Source organism: Mauremys reevesii, linkage group 3 (genome assembly GCF_016161935.1).
Source record: "Mauremys reevesii isolate NIE-2019 linkage group 3, ASM1616193v1, whole genome shotgun sequence".
NCBI lineage: Eukaryota > Metazoa > Chordata > Testudines > Geoemydidae > Mauremys > Mauremys reevesii.
Window position 1 is genome coordinate 6,718,147 of NC_052625.1, and position 22,717 is coordinate 6,740,863.

At 42.2% G+C, this 22,717-nt stretch overlaps 1 protein-coding gene across 5 annotated transcripts in view; it reads left to right on the forward strand.

The window, feature by feature from the left end:
* Positions 1–22,717, forward strand: part of DZANK1 (double zinc ribbon and ankyrin repeat domains 1) — a 32,334-nt gene that overhangs the window by 5,475 nt on the left and 4,142 nt on the right. For 3 of the 5 annotated variants that reach the window (XM_039528652.1, XM_039528654.1, XM_039528653.1), the window contains exons 5-17: positions 587–683; positions 1,524–1,648; positions 3,051–3,133; positions 3,571–3,688; positions 8,029–8,142; positions 9,349–9,441; positions 10,894–11,016; positions 11,977–12,141; positions 12,841–13,069; positions 17,231–17,334; positions 19,232–19,306; positions 20,210–20,306; positions 22,615–22,709. In XM_039528652.1, coding sequence (XP_039384586.1) covers positions 587–683; positions 1,524–1,648; positions 3,051–3,133; positions 3,571–3,688; positions 8,029–8,142; positions 9,349–9,441; positions 10,894–11,016; positions 11,977–12,141; positions 12,841–13,069; positions 17,231–17,334; positions 19,232–19,306; positions 20,210–20,306; positions 22,615–22,709 — 1,518 coding nt within the window. Of the gene's footprint in view, positions 1–586; positions 684–1,523; positions 1,649–3,050; positions 3,134–3,570; positions 3,689–8,028; positions 8,143–9,348; positions 9,442–10,893; positions 11,017–11,976; positions 12,142–12,840; positions 13,070–17,230; positions 17,335–19,231; positions 19,307–20,209; positions 20,307–21,146; positions 21,302–22,614; positions 22,710–22,717 lie in introns of those variants that run through there. The other 2 variants (XM_039528656.1, XM_039528655.1) reach the window with 2 other exon arrangements.

The following is a 22,717-nucleotide window of genomic DNA, read 5'->3' on the forward strand; positions in this document are numbered from 1 at the left end:
TCCGTTCCCAACCCACAGACCTGGACACCTCTTAAGTCCCTTCAGGGGAGTTTCCATGTAGTTAGGGTAAGGGAACAATACTGCAAAGACTTGAATGGGGGAATGAAATGGTCTCAATGATGAGGAAGGATGATCGTTTTAGCATCTGTGTTTTAGGCTCTGTCTACACAGGCACTTTGGCTGGTAAAACTTTTGTCGGTCAGGGGTGTGAAAAAAACACCTCCTGACCGACAGACATTTCATTGACAAAAGCACTGGTGTGGACAGTGCTATGGCAGCAGGACACGTTCTCTTGCTAACATAGCTATGGTGGTTTAATTATGGGGGTGGTTTAATTATGCCAACGGGAGACCTCTCTCCCGTCAGCATGGAGCAGCTACACGGGAGACCTTACAATAGCGCTGTAGTGTAGACATAGCCTAAGACATACTGAAGGGGAATGATATTATCATCAGGGAAGAAAAGGAGATGAGGCGACAATAATTGAGGTGAGTGATGACTAGACCGAGCACGGGCACATGTTTGAATTCAGTGTTCTAAGGAATGTGCATGTGTGATTCTAGACAGATAATCTTTGTATTTGTAGGAACTGGAAGGTGGACTGACAGTCACAAAATTAAAAAAGAAAGGAGTCAATGTGAAAAGCAAATCCAGCTGGAATGATACAGCCCAAGAGTTTCAAGGTATGACTGCATTAAAGCCAAATTGGACCTTAACCCCATTGAAAGTAGTTGGTAGAAGTGTATTTTTCTGTTCTCTGCAGGAAACTGCAGATAATCTCACAGATATCTCAGAGCCCAAGCATTCTCTGTGAGTTCACACGTGCTTATGCTTAGCAGTCTGTCCCAACTTGTATTAAACTTAGACACTCTGGTTACCTTTCCCAGACCTGAAGAAGAGCTCTTTGAAGCTCGAAAGTTTGTACTGTCCACCAACAGAAGTTGGTCCAATAATAGTTATCACCTCACCTGTCCTGTCTCTCTCATATCCGGGGACAAAACACAGCCACAACAACACTACAAACATTTAAGTTAATTAGAGTTTCAGATGTCTTAGATGCAATTGTGTCGAGAGTCTGCAAAGTTTTGCCTGCATAAGGAGTGCAGGATTTCACCACAAGGCAAAAATGAAAACTTAATTCAGCTTTTATTCATGCTATAAATAAAGCTGATTGTTACATAGCTATGATAACTGAGCCTGCTTACAAGCATAAGATCCTAAAGCCATCGCTCACTAATTTACTTTTGGATGGAGGTTTTAGGAGAAATTTTATTTTTTTTATTTTTTTATTTTAAATTAGGGGAAAATGCAAAAGGAAACACTTCTTTAGTGAGGAACTTGTTGATAGATTTCCACTACCAGAAAACTGCTTGCCAAATAACCTTTTCCAAAACAGCTAGAACTGTTCTTAGATATTGGGATGTGGTCCGGGGATAACATGTGGCATAATGTTAACCAAATCCCATGTTTTTCTGAAGTGCATGATAGAGGAATGATGGTATGAAATTTGGCTGTAATTTTAGGCTTGGAGGTAGAGAGAAGAACTGTCCAGAAATCTTTGAAAGGGCCACGGTTCTTGAATGGTCATTTGGAAACACCAGGTTATAGAGAAAAGTCAATCTCACCACCACCAACACACCAGTCCCAGGTAAATGAAACAGTTACTGGGGGAAACAATAAAGGCTAGGCCGAGAGTTGACTCTCAGCCCAGCGTGAGGAAATAGCTCCAGAAAGGATCCGAGAGTCAGAAACAGCCTCTGAATCACAGTTCCTCCAGACCTCCTGCTTTGCACCCAGTTGGAGGCAGGGGAAGTTGATTGGGTTGGCCCATTTTCAGAACCAACAAGGTTGCTGGCTGGTATATAAAGGATGCAGGTTGAGGGCTCTTCTCGCCCCCCATGCACTACCTTGCAGGGGGCAACATCATGTCTATGGGCCTTACTGTTCCCTCAGGTCTGGATTTATGATGAGTGAGCCCTGCAGGGTGGCCTGAGATCCCTTTACTCTCCTGCACAGCCATGCAGGACTGGATGAGAACTGAGCCCTAAACAATTAAAAATGTTTGAAGGTTTCATAGTCATCCTCAGTCCTTCGTCCATCTAGTTCACGTCTCTGCCTATACTGTACAATAGTGATTTAAACAAGCTGGTGGTGACAAGCCTGTCATACACAATTCTAGGAACGCCCAAAGCAGAACTTAGCCATCATTAAAGACTGATGAGGCAGAGCAAATTATTGATGACTGACTCTTACTGTTTCTCTTTCTAACTCGTTAGTGATTGACAGACCTGCAGCAGTAGTAGTTTCTGTTTGTTGAATACAGATAAAACTGTTAAAATTTAGGCTCTGATCCTGCTCTCGTTGAAGTAAAAGGCGAAAGATTTATAATAGTAAAACTCACATTTGCTTTATCAGGAGCCGGAGGCCCTTAGTGTGGATCACAGATGAAATTCACTGATTTAGCAGGCCTTATCTGAAGCCCCTGAATTGCAGTGAATTTTATCTTGAACAATAAGCATTCATATGGGGATGTAGCTGGGTCAATCACCAGCCACACTCCTCAGACATAGCTATGCTGACCTAAACTCAGGTGCAGACTCAGTTACGTCAGTGGAAGAAGAATGCCTCCACTTGGTTCAGGGAGGTGGAATTCCTACACTGACCAGAAAAACCCCTTCCATTGGACTAGGCTGCATCTACACTATGAGGTTATGCTGGCATAATCTCTTAACTGTAAATGTACTTGGAGACTAATGCAGTGTACACACAGCCTGTACTGACAGAAGGGGTTTTTCTGTCAGTGTCAGAACACCACCTCCCCAAATGAAGCATTGACAGCTCTCTTCCACTGCCAGAGCTGCACCTATTCTGTGAGTTAGGTTGGCTTAGCTACATTGGTCAGGGGTGTGGTTTTTTACATCCCTTGCCAAAGTAGCTATGCCAATCTAACATTCAAGTGTAGATCAGGCCAGAGGTAATAAGTTATTTATAATCAAATTAATATTTTACAGTGTGTGTTTCACTATCTTAAAGAACCATCTTTATTTCAGTTCATTGGTTCCGCAGTGTCTAGCAGGAAAAGTCTAACAAGCACCCAGACAATGAGAATCCAGAGGGAAACAGACTTCCTCAGGTAAGGTGTCCCCCCCCCCCTCCCGCTGTTTGTGGTGGGGGGGAATCACAAAGAAATTGCTTTAACAATTGAAGTGACAGTGCTGTTAAATTAAACTAAAGTGAGGAAGGTAAGCGTGGACATTGGTTAATAAATGGGGATTGCTGTTGTCATTTTTTTTAATGTTACTGTATCTTACTGATAATGTTTTATTATAATGAGATGTGAACCTAATGAATGATCCCAAGGAATGGGGAGGGGGTGGGGGAGGAGTGGGTTTAAAATTACAGTATGCAGCCCTTTCTCATGTGGCCAGGAGTAGTCCCAGACAGCGAGTGTGAGTAAGTGCTCGCCAGTCTGGGCTCTTTGATCCCCTGCGCTGGGTTTCACTGTAGGAGGTTGCAGGATTTAGCAGCACAAATTGAGAACACGTTGAACCAGTTTGCTGTTATTTCTAGGTGTGCCCATTGCTTAGCTCCTCGCCCATCTGATCCCTTTGCTCGCTTCTGTCAAGAATGCGGTTCTCCGATCCTGCCAGTGCCAGGGTGTCGCCTCCCACCCCCTGAAGGAGCTCAGGTCAGCAAAAAAATTGTAACCAACTTACTCCTGTTTTGAGAATCAGCCTCCACAAAGTATATAAGTTACTGCTGAGGGAACTGTGTTTTCATCACACTTTCAGTTGGAAAATCCTGCTTTCTGTGATTCTTCATATCGGTCAGTAACTTTGGCAGGAGGGACAATAATAATTCTTTCTGGTTTGTTTTGCCTGGGGCTTTCAGCTGACCAGAGCAAGTTTCTAATGGGATCTGTTTTTATAAGGATATTTTGTAAAAATAAATTTTTTCTTCATCTGTGCCAGAAAAGAGCAATGATATAGATACCCATTAGTGCTGCAGTGACCAACAAATCTTCAGAAACTGTAAAGTTAAAAACACATACAGGTCTTATTCAAAAGCTAAACATGGTGCACAGTCCCATGACTTTTGCTTGTATTGCATTTAATAAGTCCCTGATTCTGGTATGTCACATATCTCTAAAAAGAGCACACTAGTATTCATGAACAGGAGGTGATTTTACAAGGTCGATAGACCAATATGTGCACATCTGAGATCTTTCTGTTTAGCTAGGTTTTTTTAGTGGTGCCCATCACTCTCCCCCAAGAGATAATAACCAAAATTCACAATGAGCCAATGGTCTAATTTTCTTCACTATTCAACCCGAGGCAGTCACAGATATGGCCATAGGACCCGATCCTGCAATGTACTGAGTGCCCTCAGCTCCTAGCAAAGTCATCAGAAAGTGAGGATATTCAGCCTCTTTCAGGATCAGAGTTAGGAAGATTTTAACTGCATACACGTTGATGTTATTGTACCATTTTAGCTCTAGTAGGATCTAATTTAGCACCTTTCTGGTAAAATCTTCAGTAGTCAGTAAATTATCCTCCTACCTTTGCAGCAGTCCTACCTTTCTTCTTTGTAGCATCTTGTATCCAAATCCTGCTCCTATTAATTGCAATCAATTGCTAAATTTGTACTGGCTTCACTAAGAGCCGTGTCAGACTGTGTTTGGAAAAGAAATTGCCTTTGCAACTAATGCTTTTGCTCCTTCTGTCTCATACAGGGGGCAGCATCCAATCATGAGCTGGTCAGACCAACAACAATGTAACTTCCACAAGAAGGTGTCTGCACCCAGGATTGTACTGTCGGGTTCTGCAGAAATCTGACTGAATAAGCAAAACCAATTGCGGGTTTTGTTTGTTCATGAGCTTTTTTTGCCTCAGTGAGCAATGTATAGGGTTAAATACCATGGAAAGAGTAGATCTCATTTATTTCAGCCCCATAAATGGCTCCTACTTGAAAAGCAAATGCAATTACTAGAGTCCACACATAAATCTGATCAGCAGCCTGATACTGAAAGTGGAAGGGTATAGGATCAGTTGTAACCCTTCTCTTGTGCTCATGATGGGGAACAAGAGTCAATGGGACTGGGCAAGAGAGTGTGACATAACTAGAGAGCAACAGATCTTTATCAAGCTCCCGCTATGCCCAAGAAACCCCTCTGCAGGTACTGTCTTGGGTTTCGACCTCTGCAGGTCTCAGGGGAATATATCAGACAGGAGGGGCTATAATGAAGGAGCAGCTACTGTACAGTCCCCGCTGAGCCCAGTGGATTTCTGAGGATAAATAAACCTGGGAGTTAATGCTGATCCATTTTAATACAATACAATACAAAATACAGTGTAATGCAAAGTATAGTGCAGCAGCCCTGTTCTTTTAGAATTTTGAGAGCAAATGGTGTTCTCGGCCATCCTCCCTGTGCAGGGAAAAGGCCTGGGTAGAGACTGTTGAATTGTGGAAATCAACGAATGATCTGACCCTTATTACTTTGTGACGGAGATGATTTGATGAAGAAGAAGGAGTTCCAAGCATGAGGGGAAGTATAGAAGAAAGTGCAAAGACAAAGGCCTGAGGATATGCAGGGACATTTAGTGGGAAATCAGAGTAGAGATATAGTCAGTGCCAAGCTTGAATGAAGGGAAAGATGCGACGTTTGAATCTGACGTGGAAAGCCAGCGAAAGGAGTGGTATGGTGAGAGTGACAGGAGAAGAACAAGTTTGGCAGTGGCATTTTGGATAGACTGTAGGGGTTGAAATAAGAAGCAGTGAGAACAGGAAATAAGAGGTTATATCTGCTGAGAGCTGACCAATATAGTTTTAATAGGCCTGGACAAGAGTTATAGAAGAACTTTAGGGATACCTTGAATGATATGGTGTATCTATGGAATAAGTATAGCCGTAATTGCATGGGTAACGTTGATTCTGCTGTGTTAAAACTGCATGGATCAAAATAAGTAATGTTGTGGGAATCGACTCACTTGTCCCATTATCCTAAAAATGATTCCTAGCAGGGTAATGCCAAATGACAGACACAGAAAAGCAGCAGGTATTTTTTGGTAAGAACCCATCCTGTAATCTCTGAGATCACATATGAGAAGAGAGAGCTTGTTTGAAACAAATGAGAATATTCTCCCTCAAACACTGTCTTACATGTCAGTACAGTACTCATGCTGGACTCGTAATAGTAAATAAACACCAGGCCTGCAGAACAGCAACAGCCTCCTTATTTAATCTGCTGAGATGGGTAGCTGGAAGACAATCTGAATTGACTTATTTTTGAATGGCAGCGTTACGCTGGAATTAAATCTTATAATGGCACCATTAGAGTTCATCATCAGTTCCAATGAAACCACTATTTTGAGGGTCATAAAATTTAGCTCTGAAATGTGTATAAATGGGCTGACAAATGAGGTTAAAAATTGCCACTCAGGCATCTATTTTTTTGAGCAAAACTTACCTTATATGAGTTGGTCCTTTGTTTTTGTTTTCCTAGTTTTACTGGACTCTGAAAAACAGTCCCTGCACTGGTTTCCAATCTCTACTTTGTCTCCTCTTTCCTCCAGCTAAAGTAACAATAATAATCTTTATTATTTGTACTGCAGTGGTGCCAGAGGGCTTGATCAGGACTTTATGCTAGGGGCTGTACACGCACAAAGGAAAACCCAGCCTCTGCCTCCAAGCTGCTTAGAATCCACCTTTTAGCAGAGCACTTGTTTAATGGGAACAGTTCCTTTTGACAGCTAGGGTTCACAACGCTTTTTAGTATTCACTGTGTATTATACACTGGTTATTATGCATATTGGGGAAAATCTTGCCCCACCTATTGCATGGCTGTAGAAAGCTCTGGGTCCATTGGAACTCACATGGTTCCTTGTGTGGTGAGTGGGTTGCAGCAGATCCTGTCTGGCACAGGGCGCATTTCTGCGAGGCTCATGGGGGAGGTGTAATTTATGGGCATGGCAAGAGCAGCTGATCTGTGGAAGTATGCACATACAACTGTTGTTCTCCTTGTGCAAGTGGCCCTCAGGCACATAGCATCTCCCTGGTCTACTGGAACCTAAAGGCAGCAATAAGTGCTGCAGAATGGCACTCTGCAGCCTGGAGGGAAGATTCTTTTCCCTTCTCCTGAAGCACCCATAGAGATCCTGTGCAATGTAGACTCCAGCTCGGGGGGGTGCTTAAGTGAGGATGAGGTCAGAGGTTCCTGCTGTTCTCTTCCTCCTCCCTGTCCCCACTGTGTTACTGTTGCAGCCATAATAGCAGCTGTGAAGCTTCTCTACAGAGGTACGATGTTGTCAGGGGAAAGGAATCCTTCCCCACCACAACCAGGAGGGCTACTCCAAGCATAGCCTAAAATGTATCTACTCAGGGCATAGCCTAGGATTTAGGTCTTTAGGAAGCAATTGCCAGAAGCTGGGAATGGGCGACCGAGGATGGATCACTGGATGATTCCCTGTTCTGTTCATTCCCTCTGAAGCACCTGGCATTGGCCACTGTCGGAAGACAGGACGCTGGGCTAGATGGACCTTTGGTCTGACCCAGGGTGGTCGTTCTTTTTTTCTTAATTTCATTCCACTTTCCTGCAGTGTGAATTGCCATAGATGTTTCATTGTAAAGCTCCCTGTGCTGCAATGTGTACGTTCCTTAGTATTCCCTGACATCATACCTCAGAGGAAAGGAGCCAGTCTGTTGTGAGTGTGTTATGACTCAATGCTGAGGCCCTTACTCAGGTAAATGTCCCACTGGAATCAGTGTGAGGCTTTTTTCCTGAGTAAAGACTAAGGACTGCAGGGTTTGGCTTATAAAGAACCCTAGTAACGACAACATCTTACCATTTGTAGCAGGAATAATATGTAGTGTAGGTGCTTCCTAACTCAGCGTGTAGATATATAAAAATATCAGGCCCCTGTGCCTGTTGCTTTACCCTCTGCGAAGTGATAATATCAAAAAGTCTGATATTAACTTTTGTGGGCGTGTAATTTTCCATTATAAAGAAACATCATGTTGTCTGTTGTACAGATGGGACTATGTGTAGAATGCAGAACTATGGTGCCAATGAACACACCAACTTGTATTGTCTGTGAGGCCCCGATAGCTCCACAGCTGCAGCCCCAGGCCAGCATCTGCTTAAAGGTAATTAAGAATCAATGTAACCAAGAAGTAAATTCCTAGAGCTTGGTATGTTTCCGACAGATGATTTTGTTACAGATGTTTTGGTTCCATTTGGCTTTGGCTCTTTACCTCGCCGCAACTTTGAGTTAGTAGGATTTAAAATGTTTATTGAACAGTAGCTGTCATTAAAGGTCGACCTCAGTAGCATGTCCAGGCATGTTGTACAAGAGCACAATATGTCAGTAATATCTGTTTGAGTAAGGTAGGGATGCAGTTCTTCTGCACAGTATAAAGTATATTAATTTGATCTGTCTGGGCATTTATACCTTGCTCATAGCTATTTTAACTCTCACAAATCTGTCCTCACAAGTCTATTGACCTCTTTTGAGTGTGAAATATTACTTATTATATGGGAATGGCACAGCTGGAGCAGTTACTGGAGATGGGGTGTGGGGGAGACTTGTTTGGGGGGGTTCCTGTGGGATGTATGGTAGGATGCAGAATGCAGTCTCAGCTGGTGATTCTCAGCTAGTGTGTTATTGTGGGGTACGATGGGCTGGGGAGGCATTTCTGGGAAAGGGAGGAGGCTGCTGGAGGAACTGTGGGAATGGGGATTATCAGACAGAAAGGACGTTCACTGGCTGAGGACTCCTCGTTGCTTTTTTTACAGTTGTCATAGACATCAGCCCACACTTTAAATGGTTTAGAGCAGCTCTAATGTAGGTACAGGGGAAGAGCATGGCTAGTGTGGACACACTTGTCAACATTAGAATTTGTCATATTCATAATTCCTAGCGCCAGTGGAAACTCACACTCCGTAGCAGTAACCAAGGGTGGCCAGTGAGATCTCCCCAGGAAGAGTAGCCCAAAGGTATAGGTGTCCTTCTCTTGATTTTCCTTGCAAATAATAGACTGTCTGCAAGGAACTGTGTGTACAACTAAGCAAATAGTGTAAACAGCCTGAAGGGAGACCTGATGGTGGAGCCCCTGAGTCAAATGTCTTGCCAATTCAACAACACTGCCCTCAGCTGCAGATCTGCACGGCAACTGGGCAAGGTAGCTTAACTTTATTAAAGCCCACAATACAGGAGTTATTTGAGCACTGTGTGTGCACACTGGAGGGACTTCCTCCATCTGCAGGACTAAGCTACTCGTACCTCTGCAGGCTCAAATCCCTATTGAGCAGATGGTTCATCTTTACCATCCTGTTTTTTCTGTATTTTAAAGGGCAAAGTAATCTGTCGGGTATGTGGCACAGGAAATCCTATTCACATAAAACACTGTGTGACCTGTGAAAGCAGACTGCCTGAAATACAGACGGTAAGGTTCATGCACAAAACAGTCGCACTTGGTTACATGAGATCAGTGAATGAACTTCATTTTCTTTGTCTTGAAAACGTGGGGCCAAACCTGGCCCTGTGCTGGGGGCTGTGCTTTCTCTTGTATAGCCTAGGGGAGAATTCTAGCACCTAGCAGCTCTCCCTTTGAAATACCCTGCTCCGAGCTCTACAAGATACTGGAAATCCCATCATACACCTTCTTGTTTCTCCCGCGGGAGCCACAATTTTACAGTGCTGCTGTCTCTGCCGAAAGGTGCTTTGAAAATGTCTGTCAAAGGTGATGGTCTTGACTCAAAGTTTCCTGAATTTAGTGAAGCTTGTGTGTGTTCAGTTCTCTTTTAAATTGCAGTTAAAAACTATAAATCTTGCAGCAATGATGGCAGCAGGAAAGACCACTTGTATCGATTTAAAATTTTGTGTGTATTAGTGACCTTTTAATTATTTTTGTTATCTCCACTTCCTGCATGCCCCATCAGCGTACAACTACTACGCTTGTTTTTGGCAGTAACTCTGTCCAGAGGTGAGAGAAACAACAGTGAATTTTCCCTCTAAAATCGCTGTCTGTGTCATCTGCCAGTTTAGCTGTGTTCATTTGGCTGGAGTAATTTTTAATTTCTACCCCTTAGGCAAAATCTCTTCTAAATGCGCAAGGAGAGATTTCCTTTCGCTAAGCAGGGAGAGATACAGAGCTGAGAGAAGACAGTAATGATTTATATCTCATTGCCTACTGGTCACTATGACAACAATGCTAGATCATAGCTAAAACTACCAGGACCTGGGTGTAGAGGTTTCCTGTACAATCCCTGTAATCTTGAAAAGTCAGCTGGACTACTCGCAAGCTTTAAGCTAAGCACGTTGTGCACTCTGACTGGTTCATTGTAGTGGGGCTGACAGTGAAACAACTATAGAAAATGAGAGATCAAAATAAATGCAAAACAAGTGATCTAATCCCCCCTGGCCCTCCACTCACGCCAACATTTTAAGATTTACACGACTCTTGCGAACAAATAAGAAAAATATCAGTCACATTTTCTATTGTGGAATGTAATTTTTTCAACATAGCTTCTTTTAATTTCAAAATTTCCTTATGCCTCCATGTTTCTAGGTGAATTGCACTATTGAAAAAGGGACAAAATATGTTAGGAAATAAGGTTTTGTGGTCAGATTTCTCAGAAGATGAATAATGGAAAGTTAGACACACACACAACTATTTAAAAACATATTTTATTGTATCCTTTAAATGAGAAAATTCCACATTAGATCAGAGTAAGCCCAACGTTCATCCACTGCTGAAAGCATTGCTTTAGACTGAGCATTCCCTTAGATTGAACATTGCTTTGTGCTTTCAAATTGGCTTGCTTTCACCCTCCCCTTATTTCCCCTTTGGGTTTCTTTTACTGTAGCCTATGAACTTCTTGTTTTGCTTTACTAGCCTGCACTCAGTGGAGATGCACCCCCACCTTTATCAAGTCATCTAGGGAGAACAATATCCTGCTCAAAATGCGGCCGTGATAACCACTGTGATGCTCGTTTCTGTGACTGGTGTGGAGCCAAGGTATGCTCTTAGGCTCAGGCTTCTGTAAAGACCGTTTTCTCTTTCATTGGCATTTGGTGTTTGTGCTGACGCATCTGTGACCTGCAGCAATTCCATAGCTCCATTCCCAGGAATCCTGTGGGTTAGGACATGTTTTTATATTGTTGTTATTTAATGTTTGTATAAAGTGCTATAGATGTGCAGAGCTCAGTAAAGAGAAATTAAAAGACATAGGCTGAAATTGTGATCTCATTAAAGTCAATGGCCAAACTCCCATTGCCTTCTGGAGGGCCAGAATTTCACCCACGTTCCCGGCCCAGAGGAGCTTTTACCTAAAATAGTCAATGTAAAGATGTCCCCATGTAATGTATTTCTGCAACCGTATTTCTATGTATTTCTATAACTTCTTGTGTTAGATTCACCCACAGCAGGATGGGGAAGTTCAAACTGTATCTTCTAGGGCCACATAAAAATTAGAAACTCTGCTATATATGCCAGTGAAATCATGGGTTTTCATCGAGAGAGGGCCTGGGGAGGAGTACAGTGGAACAGGCAAGTAACTGAGATGCTTTGGCATTCCAGAGTTCAACAGTACTGAAGACAGGGGGGTTCCAAGAGGAGAACAAGATTTTAAAAGTGCGTTTGATATCAGTCTTTTAAGGTTGGTAGGCCTAAAAATGAACCTACGGAGATGCTGATTCCATCTGCAAAGCCTTACCTCTGCGTGGTCTGGTTCAGCCGCAGCTGACTGTGATGAGCTGCACATTTGGCCTGGCTTTTGTCAGGGTGTGAGCCTGGTTTAGAACTGGCAACCACGGTCACCAGTCTAACAACTGTAACCACTATCACTCTAGTTTCTCTAAATTCATGCTGCTTGGTCTGATTGGTCGCTTTATTTCTGGGAGTAGAAGAAGATAGATTTCCATTGTGCTACATATTTATGTGCTCCTAGGGTGACAATAGTTTCATTGTACTTTTCAGCCGGGCCCTCCTCCCAGCTACTTTACTTGCTTCAAGTGTGGTGCAAGCAACCACCCATATGCTAGATTCTGTGGATCTTGTGGTGTTTATATTGAGCCTCCATCAAGACTGGGCTCTCAGAATAGCATGCTATTGAGTGCTGGAGATACCTTTGCGTTTTCTGAGGTAAGTCATATAACGTCACAAACGAGGCTGAGACCACAGTAGAGAGACTGGTATCCTCAGCTGGTATAAATTGGTGTAACTCCATTGACTTCTTCCATCTGAGGATACCATGCTCTGCTCGCAAACATTCTGTGAGCAGAAAAAGAGGTTACATACATTCATTGAGGGAATTGTTTGCTGTGGATATTTACTCATCCCTAATCATTAGTACGTATAGCAAAATGAGAAGCAATCCATCCCTTCTTAAAGTGTTTGCTGTTTAAGTACTTTGATCTGGTTCTGACACAATCACTCAGAAATTATATCTGGCTAACTTAAGGTTTTCTTTGATAATGCATATGCCACATTGTTTTAAAAAACTATATTTTACGAGAAAACCATAATACTTAGCAAGCACAAATGTAAGGGTATCAGAACATAAGTCAATTTCTATTGACAAGAAATAGGTTGCATGGGTTTTTCTGAGTATTTGTGATATGCGAGGGTGGCATTTTTTCCAAATGTTAACTGTAATCGGGCATTAATAAAATTCCTCCTTTAAACAGTTTGCATCTCTGATGACTTTTTCATTCTAGGATTGTTTTTACACACATGGTTTCTTTCCTTTTTTGGTGATTTTTTTTCTTGTATGAAGTTATATAACTATTAATTACACTTTATTATCACTTTTGTCTTCCGGGCACTGATCTTTCCCAATAGGATAAAGGATTACAGACTCGAGCTGCCTGGGAGCCTCTGGTTGTTTCATTACCAAAGTCGAGACTAGATAGAACAGAAAGAAAAGACAAAGGAACCCAGACCATTGGCCTGTTCTACCCATCCAGCGCACTCTTAGAGAAGAAAGAACTTGAGCTGGTTTCTCAAAAAGAAAAACAGGAGAAGATGAGCGATCACAAGCCCCTGCTCACAGCCATCAGTCCTGGAAGAGGTCAGAAATAGTTGATGATTGCACATGGTCAGCAAGGAAAACTTCCCCTGGTTCTGAAACAAAACTACAGTACTTTACCTTGTATTCTTTTAAAATGGGTCCTCTGTGGTATAATCCCTTGACAAGCCACTCTTTTACATCATGACATCATCTCTCTTCCCACTAATAACTGTACACCCTGTGTCTGGTGCTTTGATCTGAGACCCCAGCCCTTCTCAAAAGCACAGCAAGCCTTCACAGAATGCACCAGAATTACATTATAAGGCCGTTGTGCAGCCTTACCATTTGGCTGTGATGTCATCAACTCGCACAAGCAAAGGGTCAGACTTGGTCCGTATTTGGATTGGAGACTACCAAGGACTACTCAGGTTTTGTTCACGTAATCAGTGTTGTTGTTCTTTCTGGCAATAGTGGCATTTAGTGCTGGTGGAGGCACTGTCTTTTGGAAAATATGTAAGGGCTTGTCTGCATAGGGACATTAACCAGAATAGCTAATGCAGAATAAACTCTGGAAACAGATTAAACGAAATTGAAAAAAACCACTATTACTCCAGAATAAAGTGTCCACATAGGGAGTTCTTCTGGAATAACTATTGAAGAATAGATTATTCTACAATAACTATTCTGGTCAATTTCTCTATATAGACAAGTCTCAATCCAACATCTTGACTGTTTGTGGTCATTAAAAATCGTTTACGATTAGGGATCTTAGCCCTGCTGTCCTGGCAAAATTCCAGTTTAGGGCCAAAAGAAGCCTTAAGACAGACTCCTATAGCTATATTTGAGCACCTAAATAAGTGGCTTGATTGTCAAAAGTGCTGAGCACCCAGCAGCTCCCACTGACCTCATTCATTTCATGATGTGTTCCAGTCTGTCAGCCCGGGGGATATTTTAACATTTAAAGAGCTAGTAGAGCCTCCATACAACTAATGGGCAGCGGTTCGGTGGGTTGATTTTTCTCCACAGTTGGTTGACCCATCAGTAGCTATTCTCCCGTTCAGTAGAGTACCTAACTCAGAGAACGCTGGGGTTTTTCAGTGTGCCAGCCAAAGGACAGGTTAGAATGAGGTATGTCTGTAGTGTAAAAAAAGGGGTTGATGCATCTTTCAGGCCTTCCTACATTTTTTGTAAACATCTAGGTGAGGCTTTTTTATTTTTAACCTATTACAGTACTTGGGGAATAACTCTTTGCACTGCCTTGCAGTGAGGAGTCTCCTCCTAGTTCCATCACTGCAGTGAATAGAGTACTTGACCCAACATGTCAAAGAAGTTTTCTTAGTCAGAGATGATGGTAAGGGACTGGCCCAAAATAGGGCTGAGAACATACTTAACTCTAAAGACTTTTGTGTCTGTGCATCAGAAGTGCACAGGGGAAAAAGAACTCCCTTCACAGGGGCAAGTTGGGGAGAAGCTTTGAATTGCTCTGTGTTACAGTTGAACCTCACCAACTGACATAGCATTAGAGTCCCCTGAGGCTTTTGCTGAATATAGAGAGGGGGTGGCTGGCAGGTCGTTCTCCATTAGAATCCCCTAGGCTTTGGCCCACACATCCATAACAGTTTGTTTGTTAGCCCACAGGTCTCAGCCTTCCACATCATCATCCTTGCTTCATGCTAAGCTACGTAGGCCAGACACTTATACCAATCGCAGCCATTTCAGTGACCCCCAGGCTTGTCTCAGTTATACTGGCCACACACATCCATCATTTCTTCAATGCAACTGTATTTGACTTATGACATTATTGCTAAATTAAAAAGCCAATAATTAAGGTAATTGTTTCCTCCCTAAACAAATAAGCCTCCTGCACTAAATAGACAGTCAGGCTTCCAGGGAAAAATGTACAAGACAATTGGGAGAGAGAGAAATAACAACAAAATAGAAGTGTCAGTTTTCTGATCTGAGCTCTGTTTTTTCTGTTGTATTTTCAGTCGGGTTTGAACAGGAGCCAAAAGCATTTGCAAAGTAAATATTACAGAGAAGCCATCCCTTTTTTAACTGTAATGTACAGTAAATCAGTCCGATCTAGGTGTAACCAGTTAATGACAACATGAGTTCAGATGTTCAGTCAGGGTTGCCAGAAATCCTTTAAGATACGTAACAAACATAAGCAGCGTGAAGCCAAGCACACATAAGTGTATTTCTGGTGTCTCTGATTTTACATCTTGATTTTTATGTCACAAGCACCTGGCCCAATTTAACCCTGGCCTAATCTAGTGCAACTATCACTGACTTCACTGGGTGTTGCATCCACAAAGTAGTAGCCCAGTTGTAAGGTTTAATTGTTCCTTTAAATTAGTATTTATTTAAGTCTGTGATTTAGTTTAAAGCAAAATGCCTCTGCTTTGGAAGCCATTAGGGGAACAATTTGGGGTACTGTAGAGATGAGTACCCCTTAGTTTGTTTCTTTAACGCTTATCTTGACGATCAATACCCTATAAGTCAGTTGTTTGGCTTTACCATAGTTTCTATATGGCCAACCTTTGAACTTGTTGATTTTCTTCTAAGCCTCCGTATTTTGATTTCCTCAAAGGCAAAAACGTTTTTGAGAATCATTTCTTTGTTATACTTTGACATGTTGTTTTTATATAATAAAATGCCCTTTATATGGCAGCAGTGTCCAGAGGCCCCCGTTGGGTTGTGCCCCATTGTATATACTGATATTAAATCAGGGACAACTGTTCTTTATCTAAGTATATAACAGCTTTGGTACCGTGGATCCTTTCTAAGAATTAGCGACAGAATGGCGAGAGACCACCCAGTATATTTTTCCTTCTGCTCTTGGCTTGTCTTATTAAAGCCGCACAGCACCATTCTTTTTCCGACTTGGCTTCATGTTCCTGTTCTGGTCCTCAACCAGTGCTACAGCATGCTAGAGTAAGGTCAGGGTGATCTTACTGTTTTGACTAAACGAGGCTTGTCACACCTACACAGTTTATTTACTCTCTGTACTTTCTATAAGTGCACTCGACAGTAAAGTTGGCTGGATCCTGATACACAGCCACTTAAGGTTTAAAATGAGTCCTTCCATCCCTTTGTCCACTAAACACAGAATACTGCATTGGAAATATTGGATTCAGATTGCAAAAGAATTGAAAATAAATCCTACTGACTTCTTATTAATTATTTAGATTGTGGCAGCACCCAAAACGTGCTAGATGTTATTCACCCCACCTCAAAGAGCTTGCAGTCTGATAGACAAAGAGCAGGCAGAAAACTGGGGAGAGAGATACAACATACAAGCAGAGAGATCAGAGTTAGGACTGGGACATCTAATGGCAGCTTCCCACTGTTGTTTTTTTGTTTGCTATATGCATAAACTGTCTCCAGCTGCTCCCTAGATGCTACCTAGCAATTGGCTAATTTCTCATAGGTGTTGTCTCAGAAGTGGGTCTGGAAAAGGGAAATGAAAGATGAGAAGGCAATTGTCAGTTGTATCAGCTCAGTCCATTTCAAGAGGAGGGGCGTCTAGGGAAGAAAGTACAGAGACAGTTTCATCTGGACTTAATGAGCCAATATTGATTTGTTAGAACTCCTCCCCTTCCCCAAAAACTGCATGTCAAAACTCAGCCTTATCTGTATTCCCTGTGATTATGCCTTAAAATATAATCTCTCTTTAGGAAATTATAAAGTATTTGTCCAATAATACAGTCTATATTACAAACTGGAAACCCTTATATGCTGCTAGTGTATGCAGTTTTCAGACCTGGCTTCATTTTTAACTCTCAGTGAGATCTACAAAGCAAGCCAGATTTCCTGAAAATCAGTTCAGTCATGCCTGAGAACTCAGGCTTAATATTGCACTAACGCTAACTTTTTTTTCCTGAAATTGTTTTATATTCTCTGTCACATAGGGCTCGCTTGAGTCTTTAGACTCAACGCTGAATATGGGGCAGCACGTAGCTTTTCCATCCCAAGAGGAGCTCTGGGAAGGAATGACTCAGTGCTCCACTTTTGATCTGAGGGAAGTGTATTATATCACCCCTGTATGGGGTGCAGCTTGCTTCTCTCCCTCCTCCTTGGTCAGCTGGATTTGCTACAGAAAAATGCAGTGTTCTTTGTCCTGGTCAAAATCTACAATTTTTACTTACTCCACCACATCAGTGGAAGAGTTATTGATGACAATTACAGGGTATTTTCATTTTCATAACTCCTACTTTTTAGGGTACTGGAGAAAACAGTTAGATCATGTGTGCGCTCATCTTAGAAGCTATGCTCAGAACAACCCAGAGTTCAGGGCTTTGATTGGAGAACCTCGAATGGGAAAGGTAAGAAATAGCTTTTGCATCTAGTATTTTTATTGTGATGTATCAAGGAACGATTGAAGAGAAAATAAATCTGATCAAAATACTGTTTTGTTTTCTGGAAAATTAGCCCCTTAGGCCATGTCGACACTAGGAGCGCTTTACCAGTATAGGAATACCAGTGCACTGTACCAGCACAGCGCTCCTAGTGTGGATGCAGCCATACCAACAAAGCAGCACTTTGTACGGGTATAGTAAAACCACCCCCCCATGAATGAAACAAGCTACGCCAGTTGAAGTGCAGCTTTGCTAGTATAACTACATCTACATTGGGGGGTTCTGCTGGCACAACTGTGTTGTTCGGGGATCACACACCTCTTCCCATCCCAACCAATATAGCTACGCAGCAGAAGTCTGTAGCATAGACCTGGCCTAAATAACTGTGCCAATTATTGACTTGATTCATCTGTCTTTTATTTCTGTCCTACTTTTTTTCCTGCTTCCTCTTTCTAATTCCCCTTTGTTCTTTTTCTCACTTCTTTCATTCTATTCCAGTTTTTTCTTCTTAGTTTGCTGTTGAGTTCTTTCTGCTTTCTCTCTCATTATAATTCCCTTCCTTCTCTCTCATATTCTCTTTGGAACCACCCCCAAAGTTAGGGGAGATGGTCACCACAACCTTAAAGGCCTTGCTGACAGATCAGAGCAGAGGTGTTATTCAACTGATTTTATTATATCCCAGAACAGATGTTCACCCCTGTGCCTTGGGTCAGCACAAGGCCAATGCACTATTTAAGTCCTACTTATAAGTGGTGCATTTGCCTTGGGCTAGCCCTCTGCACAGGGATGAATTTCCTCAGTAGGCAGCAGCATGTCACTTTGTCTTGTATACTTTATTTCTGCCACAAACTATGCCATTATTGGAACAATGTGTTCTTACCTCCGTACTAGGCACTTGGCTTGTGCATGTTAGGGATATTAGCTGACTTAATGTCAACACTAAAAAATGGTTAGCTGTGGCTGTATTGATGGCTAAAATGGTCATACTGGGGAGATGGAAATTTGAGGTTTCTTTTACATGCAGTGACTGCTCTCAATGGCACAAATGCAAAAATCATATCAAACAGAAACAGTTTGAAAAAATATGTGCTTTAGATATGGCTACATGTGCCTGGGAGCAAGAATGGCATGTACTTTGTGGAAGTATGGCATTCCATCACATTCTTAGTACCACTCTGACATTGTGCAGGGTCCTGAATGTGAGAGTAATGTGAGTGGTGTCTATTTTAAAGCCTTTTTACGCTGCCAGAGAGGTGTAGAGGAGAATCAGGCCCATTGCAATTCGTTTTCTTTGAAAGAAGATTCAGGCATGTGCAGTTTGGAAAGATATGGATACACCTCTACCCTGATATAATGTGACCCGATATAACACGAATTCAGATATAACACGGTAAAGCAGTGCTCTGGGGGGGCTGGGCTGTGCACTCCGGTGGATCAAAGCAAGTTTGATGTAATGCGGTTTCACCTATAACACGGTAAGATTTTTTGGTTCCCAAGGACAGCGTTATATCGAGATAGAGGTATATCTCTAGGCCTCTATCATCCTACTGTAATGAAAGTTCTGCCAAGAAAAGTATCAGTGCTGATTCAAGGCAAATGCCAATATCTGGTCTTTATTAATGCTTTTTCATGTTTCATGCAGTTAAAGTGGAAAGATGATTAGTTAATGTGAGTACAGTGCTATAAAAAAGTAATGTGTGAATTATTAATTATTATTGTTACTATTACTGTATTATTTATTTATGAATATATTGGTTCAGTTGATAAACACTTTCAGCTGACAGCAGGACTACTTAGCATTACTGAAGCTGTCTTCCTGTACTTTTATAAGAAGAGGTGCTAACTTGTGCTTTTTTCCTTATAGATTATTTCTGCTACAGTCCATGAGGATGGTTATGAAGTCAGTCTCAGATTAAATTACATTCTTGCCATAAACAAGGTCAGTTTAGGGGGACGAGGCTAATCATTGGAGACGTTGACCTACTGAGCCAATAGCCATTGCTTGACAGCTCAGTACAAATATGTATCTCTAACCCTATTCCAGAATTTCTCTTGTTGAGAGCATGTTACTCCTTTCTAAAGTGAAAGTCTTTTCTTTTTCTGTTTGAGCTAAGTAAACAGGAATCCCTATTGATCAAATCGGACTTCATGGTCATGTTGCTGTAATCTTGTATTCATTGCCAAGGCAGCTTATAAAGTATGCTATTAATATTAACATTCTTCTTTCAACGGAGAAGATTTTTAATAGCCTTAACACCACTTTCCTCCTGCACTCAAATCTTCCTACTCTCCAAACGGTTGTCTTCTGGCACAGGTTTTCTAATTCTAAATACTGTTGAGAGGCAGCACATGCCAGAGCTTTTGCTAATTTTGCTCTGAGGCTCTGCATGTTCCTGCAATATTACCTTGTTTACCCACATTCCCAATCCTTCCAAGGAATCCAGTTCAACTCGGAGATTTTCTTTTGGACAGTACCCTGATGAAAGGTGTTTCAGAAGGTGTATCGTTTGGCTTCTTACTGCTGTATCTCATTTGACAAGCAATATGTTAAGAGGTTTTCTTAATCTATATATATCTATAATGCTTTTCCTTGGATGTGTAACTTCATTTCACAGTATTGAGCTGATGTTAAAGTTTTTGCATTAAAACAAGTCTTGAATAGTGAGGTGCTTTAAAAACCTGTTTCCTTTGCCTGTGTTGAAACAGTATTAACTAAGATGGAAGACATTAAATAGCTGTATATCTTTTCTTATAATATAACTTCCTTTCATTTCATGCCACTGAAGATATTACAGAATTATGCGATCATCTGATTAAATGTCCACATGTTCTCATTCCCCAGGATATTCTCACTGGTAAACCAATGAAGTTTGACAATCATTATCTGAGCACTGTGACAGAAGGCAGAGATGGACGGTATGATAGTCAGGCTAGTTTGGGTGAGTTTTCCTATATCTTTACAATCTGACTAACTACAGCACTCAAGAATAGGAATCTGTCTCCTATGAATAACATGTTAGATGCTCAAACAGGGAAATTTACCATCGTGCAGACAGCCTGCAACATTTAAAACCTCGAAATAGGGTGTAAGTGGGATTTAAAGGTGGGATCCACAGAGGGACTTAAGCAGTGCAGCACCTAATTCTTAGGTGCCTAGAAAAATCACAAGAACAACAATGGGATCCATAAAGCCTCGTTAGGTGCCTAGGTTCCCGATACAAAGAATGGGAAGAGATCGGTGTCTTAGAATGCAATCCACAAAATCCAGCATGCTAGGCAGGGAGCCAATGGGAGATGCCAACGAGAGGGGGCTGTGCTAAATTCCATCCCTCTCACAGATGTAGGCACCTAAATCAGGGCTGCAGAGACGTGCCTGTCTTTACTTAGCAATGCATGACCAGGAGCCTCTCTCCTGGAGTCAGGTGGCTTAGGGCTCCTGAAGGGTTTCTTGAGGGAATGAGTTACGCCTGCCTCTCTCCACACAAAACAGCTGAAGGAGGTAGTGCTGCTGGTACCCACCTTGTAACTTTTATCCTAATGGTTTTATCTCACTCCTGGGAGATGTGGGAGACCCAGGTTCAGTTCCCCCCTCTCACAGGAGTGCTGTAACCACTGAGCTCTCGTGTTGGAGCTGTTCCACTGTGGATAAATACTTAAATAGCCACTGGGCCACAGAGGGAATGACTCTGTGGTCCAGTAGTTAGAGCATCCACCCGGGAGATGTGTTACCCAGAGTCCAGCCACCATGCTCCACTCACTCTTTCATTATTTATTCACAGGGGAAAAGCTTCAGGACAGACTGAGGGACCCTGCCCTCCTCAGAATATCCACAGCTCAGTGGTTAGCGCACCTCTCTTGAGAGGTGGGAGATCTTGGTTCAAATCCTCTCTCCCCCATCCTAGGCAAGCGCTCTGACCATGGGGCTAAACGTTATAAGGCAGGTACCACTCCCACCCACCCTAGTTTTTGAATGGGACCTGATCCAGTTGGGGGCCCCTGGATTGAGCCCTGTATGCAGATTGGGCATCCATACGCCTATCTTGTGAATCACTCTAGGGCTTAAGTGGAGAGACAGGCGTCTGAACACCTAACAGGAGGCAGCAGTGTGCATGCCTGGCGGCTGAAACATAGGCACCAAGCAAGTCTGGGGTTTAGGTGCTTCAGTATCTTTGTGGATCTGGGCCTAAGTGATTGATTTACAGGCATTGTGCAGACTGTGTTGAGTGCTCACAGACACTGAATTACATCTTCAGAGAATAGCTGAAAAGATCACAGAAGTGCAGCTGAAGCTCAGTTTTTTGAATCCTAGCTGTAAAATCAATGCACAGTGACACTGTATGGCTCTGATTGGGCAGTAATAGAATCATAGCAATGTAGGGCTGGAAGGGATCTCAAGTGGTCATCAAGTCCCAGCTCCTGCATACCTAGACCATCCCTGACAGGTGTTTGTTTAACATCTGAAGGCCACAACTTGTAGCTGTTGTTTGGGGTGGGGGGGTTGGTTTTGCTACATTTGACAAATGAAACAGAACTGACGACATGTAAAATCCTGAGCACTCGCAGTACCCATTGGCTTCAGTAGGAGGTGTGACTGCTCAACACATGTGAAAATCAGGCCACCTGTTGTTAGATTCTGACTTTTTGCTTCAACAGCTATTGCCATTTAAGATCAACACTAGTCTTATAAATGCACATGCGTGTGAATTATCATTATATTTATTTCTGAATGCTTTTATACATACCTAGACACACAAGATGGGTGAGGTAATATCTTTTATTGGACCAGCTTCTGTTGGTAAGAGACACAAGCTTTCGAGCTCACACCTGAAGAAGAGCTCAGTGTAAACTCAAAAGCTTCTCTCTCTCAGCGACAGAAGTTGGTCCAGAAAAAGATATTCCCTCACCCACCTTGTCTCTCTAATATCCTGGGACCAGCACGATTACAACACCACTGTATTTACACATTCCTGTCGGTTTTCCTTATTAGAGCTATTGTAAACCAAGTTACCTGAGATATGGGATGTGGCATGGTCTGTGGAGTTAACCCATTTTCAATGCGATTCAGATATGAAACACTCCAGTTGAAGTTCATTCCAGTACAAATGGCCAGCACAAGGGGCCACTTAAATGGGGCACTCTGGATAGGGGTTGATTTCATGCTGCCGCAACAATGTATGAATGGCTCCTGAGTTCTTGTTACACCACTAGTATCACTTTTTGTTTTAACTCTGGATTCTCCCATTTTAGTGTGTGAAGAGGGTCACAGCATCTCAAGCCCCAGAGAAAAAGTAAAAAGAACAAAGAAGACAAGAACATTTTTAGAAAAAGAAGATAAGCTATCTGTATGTAT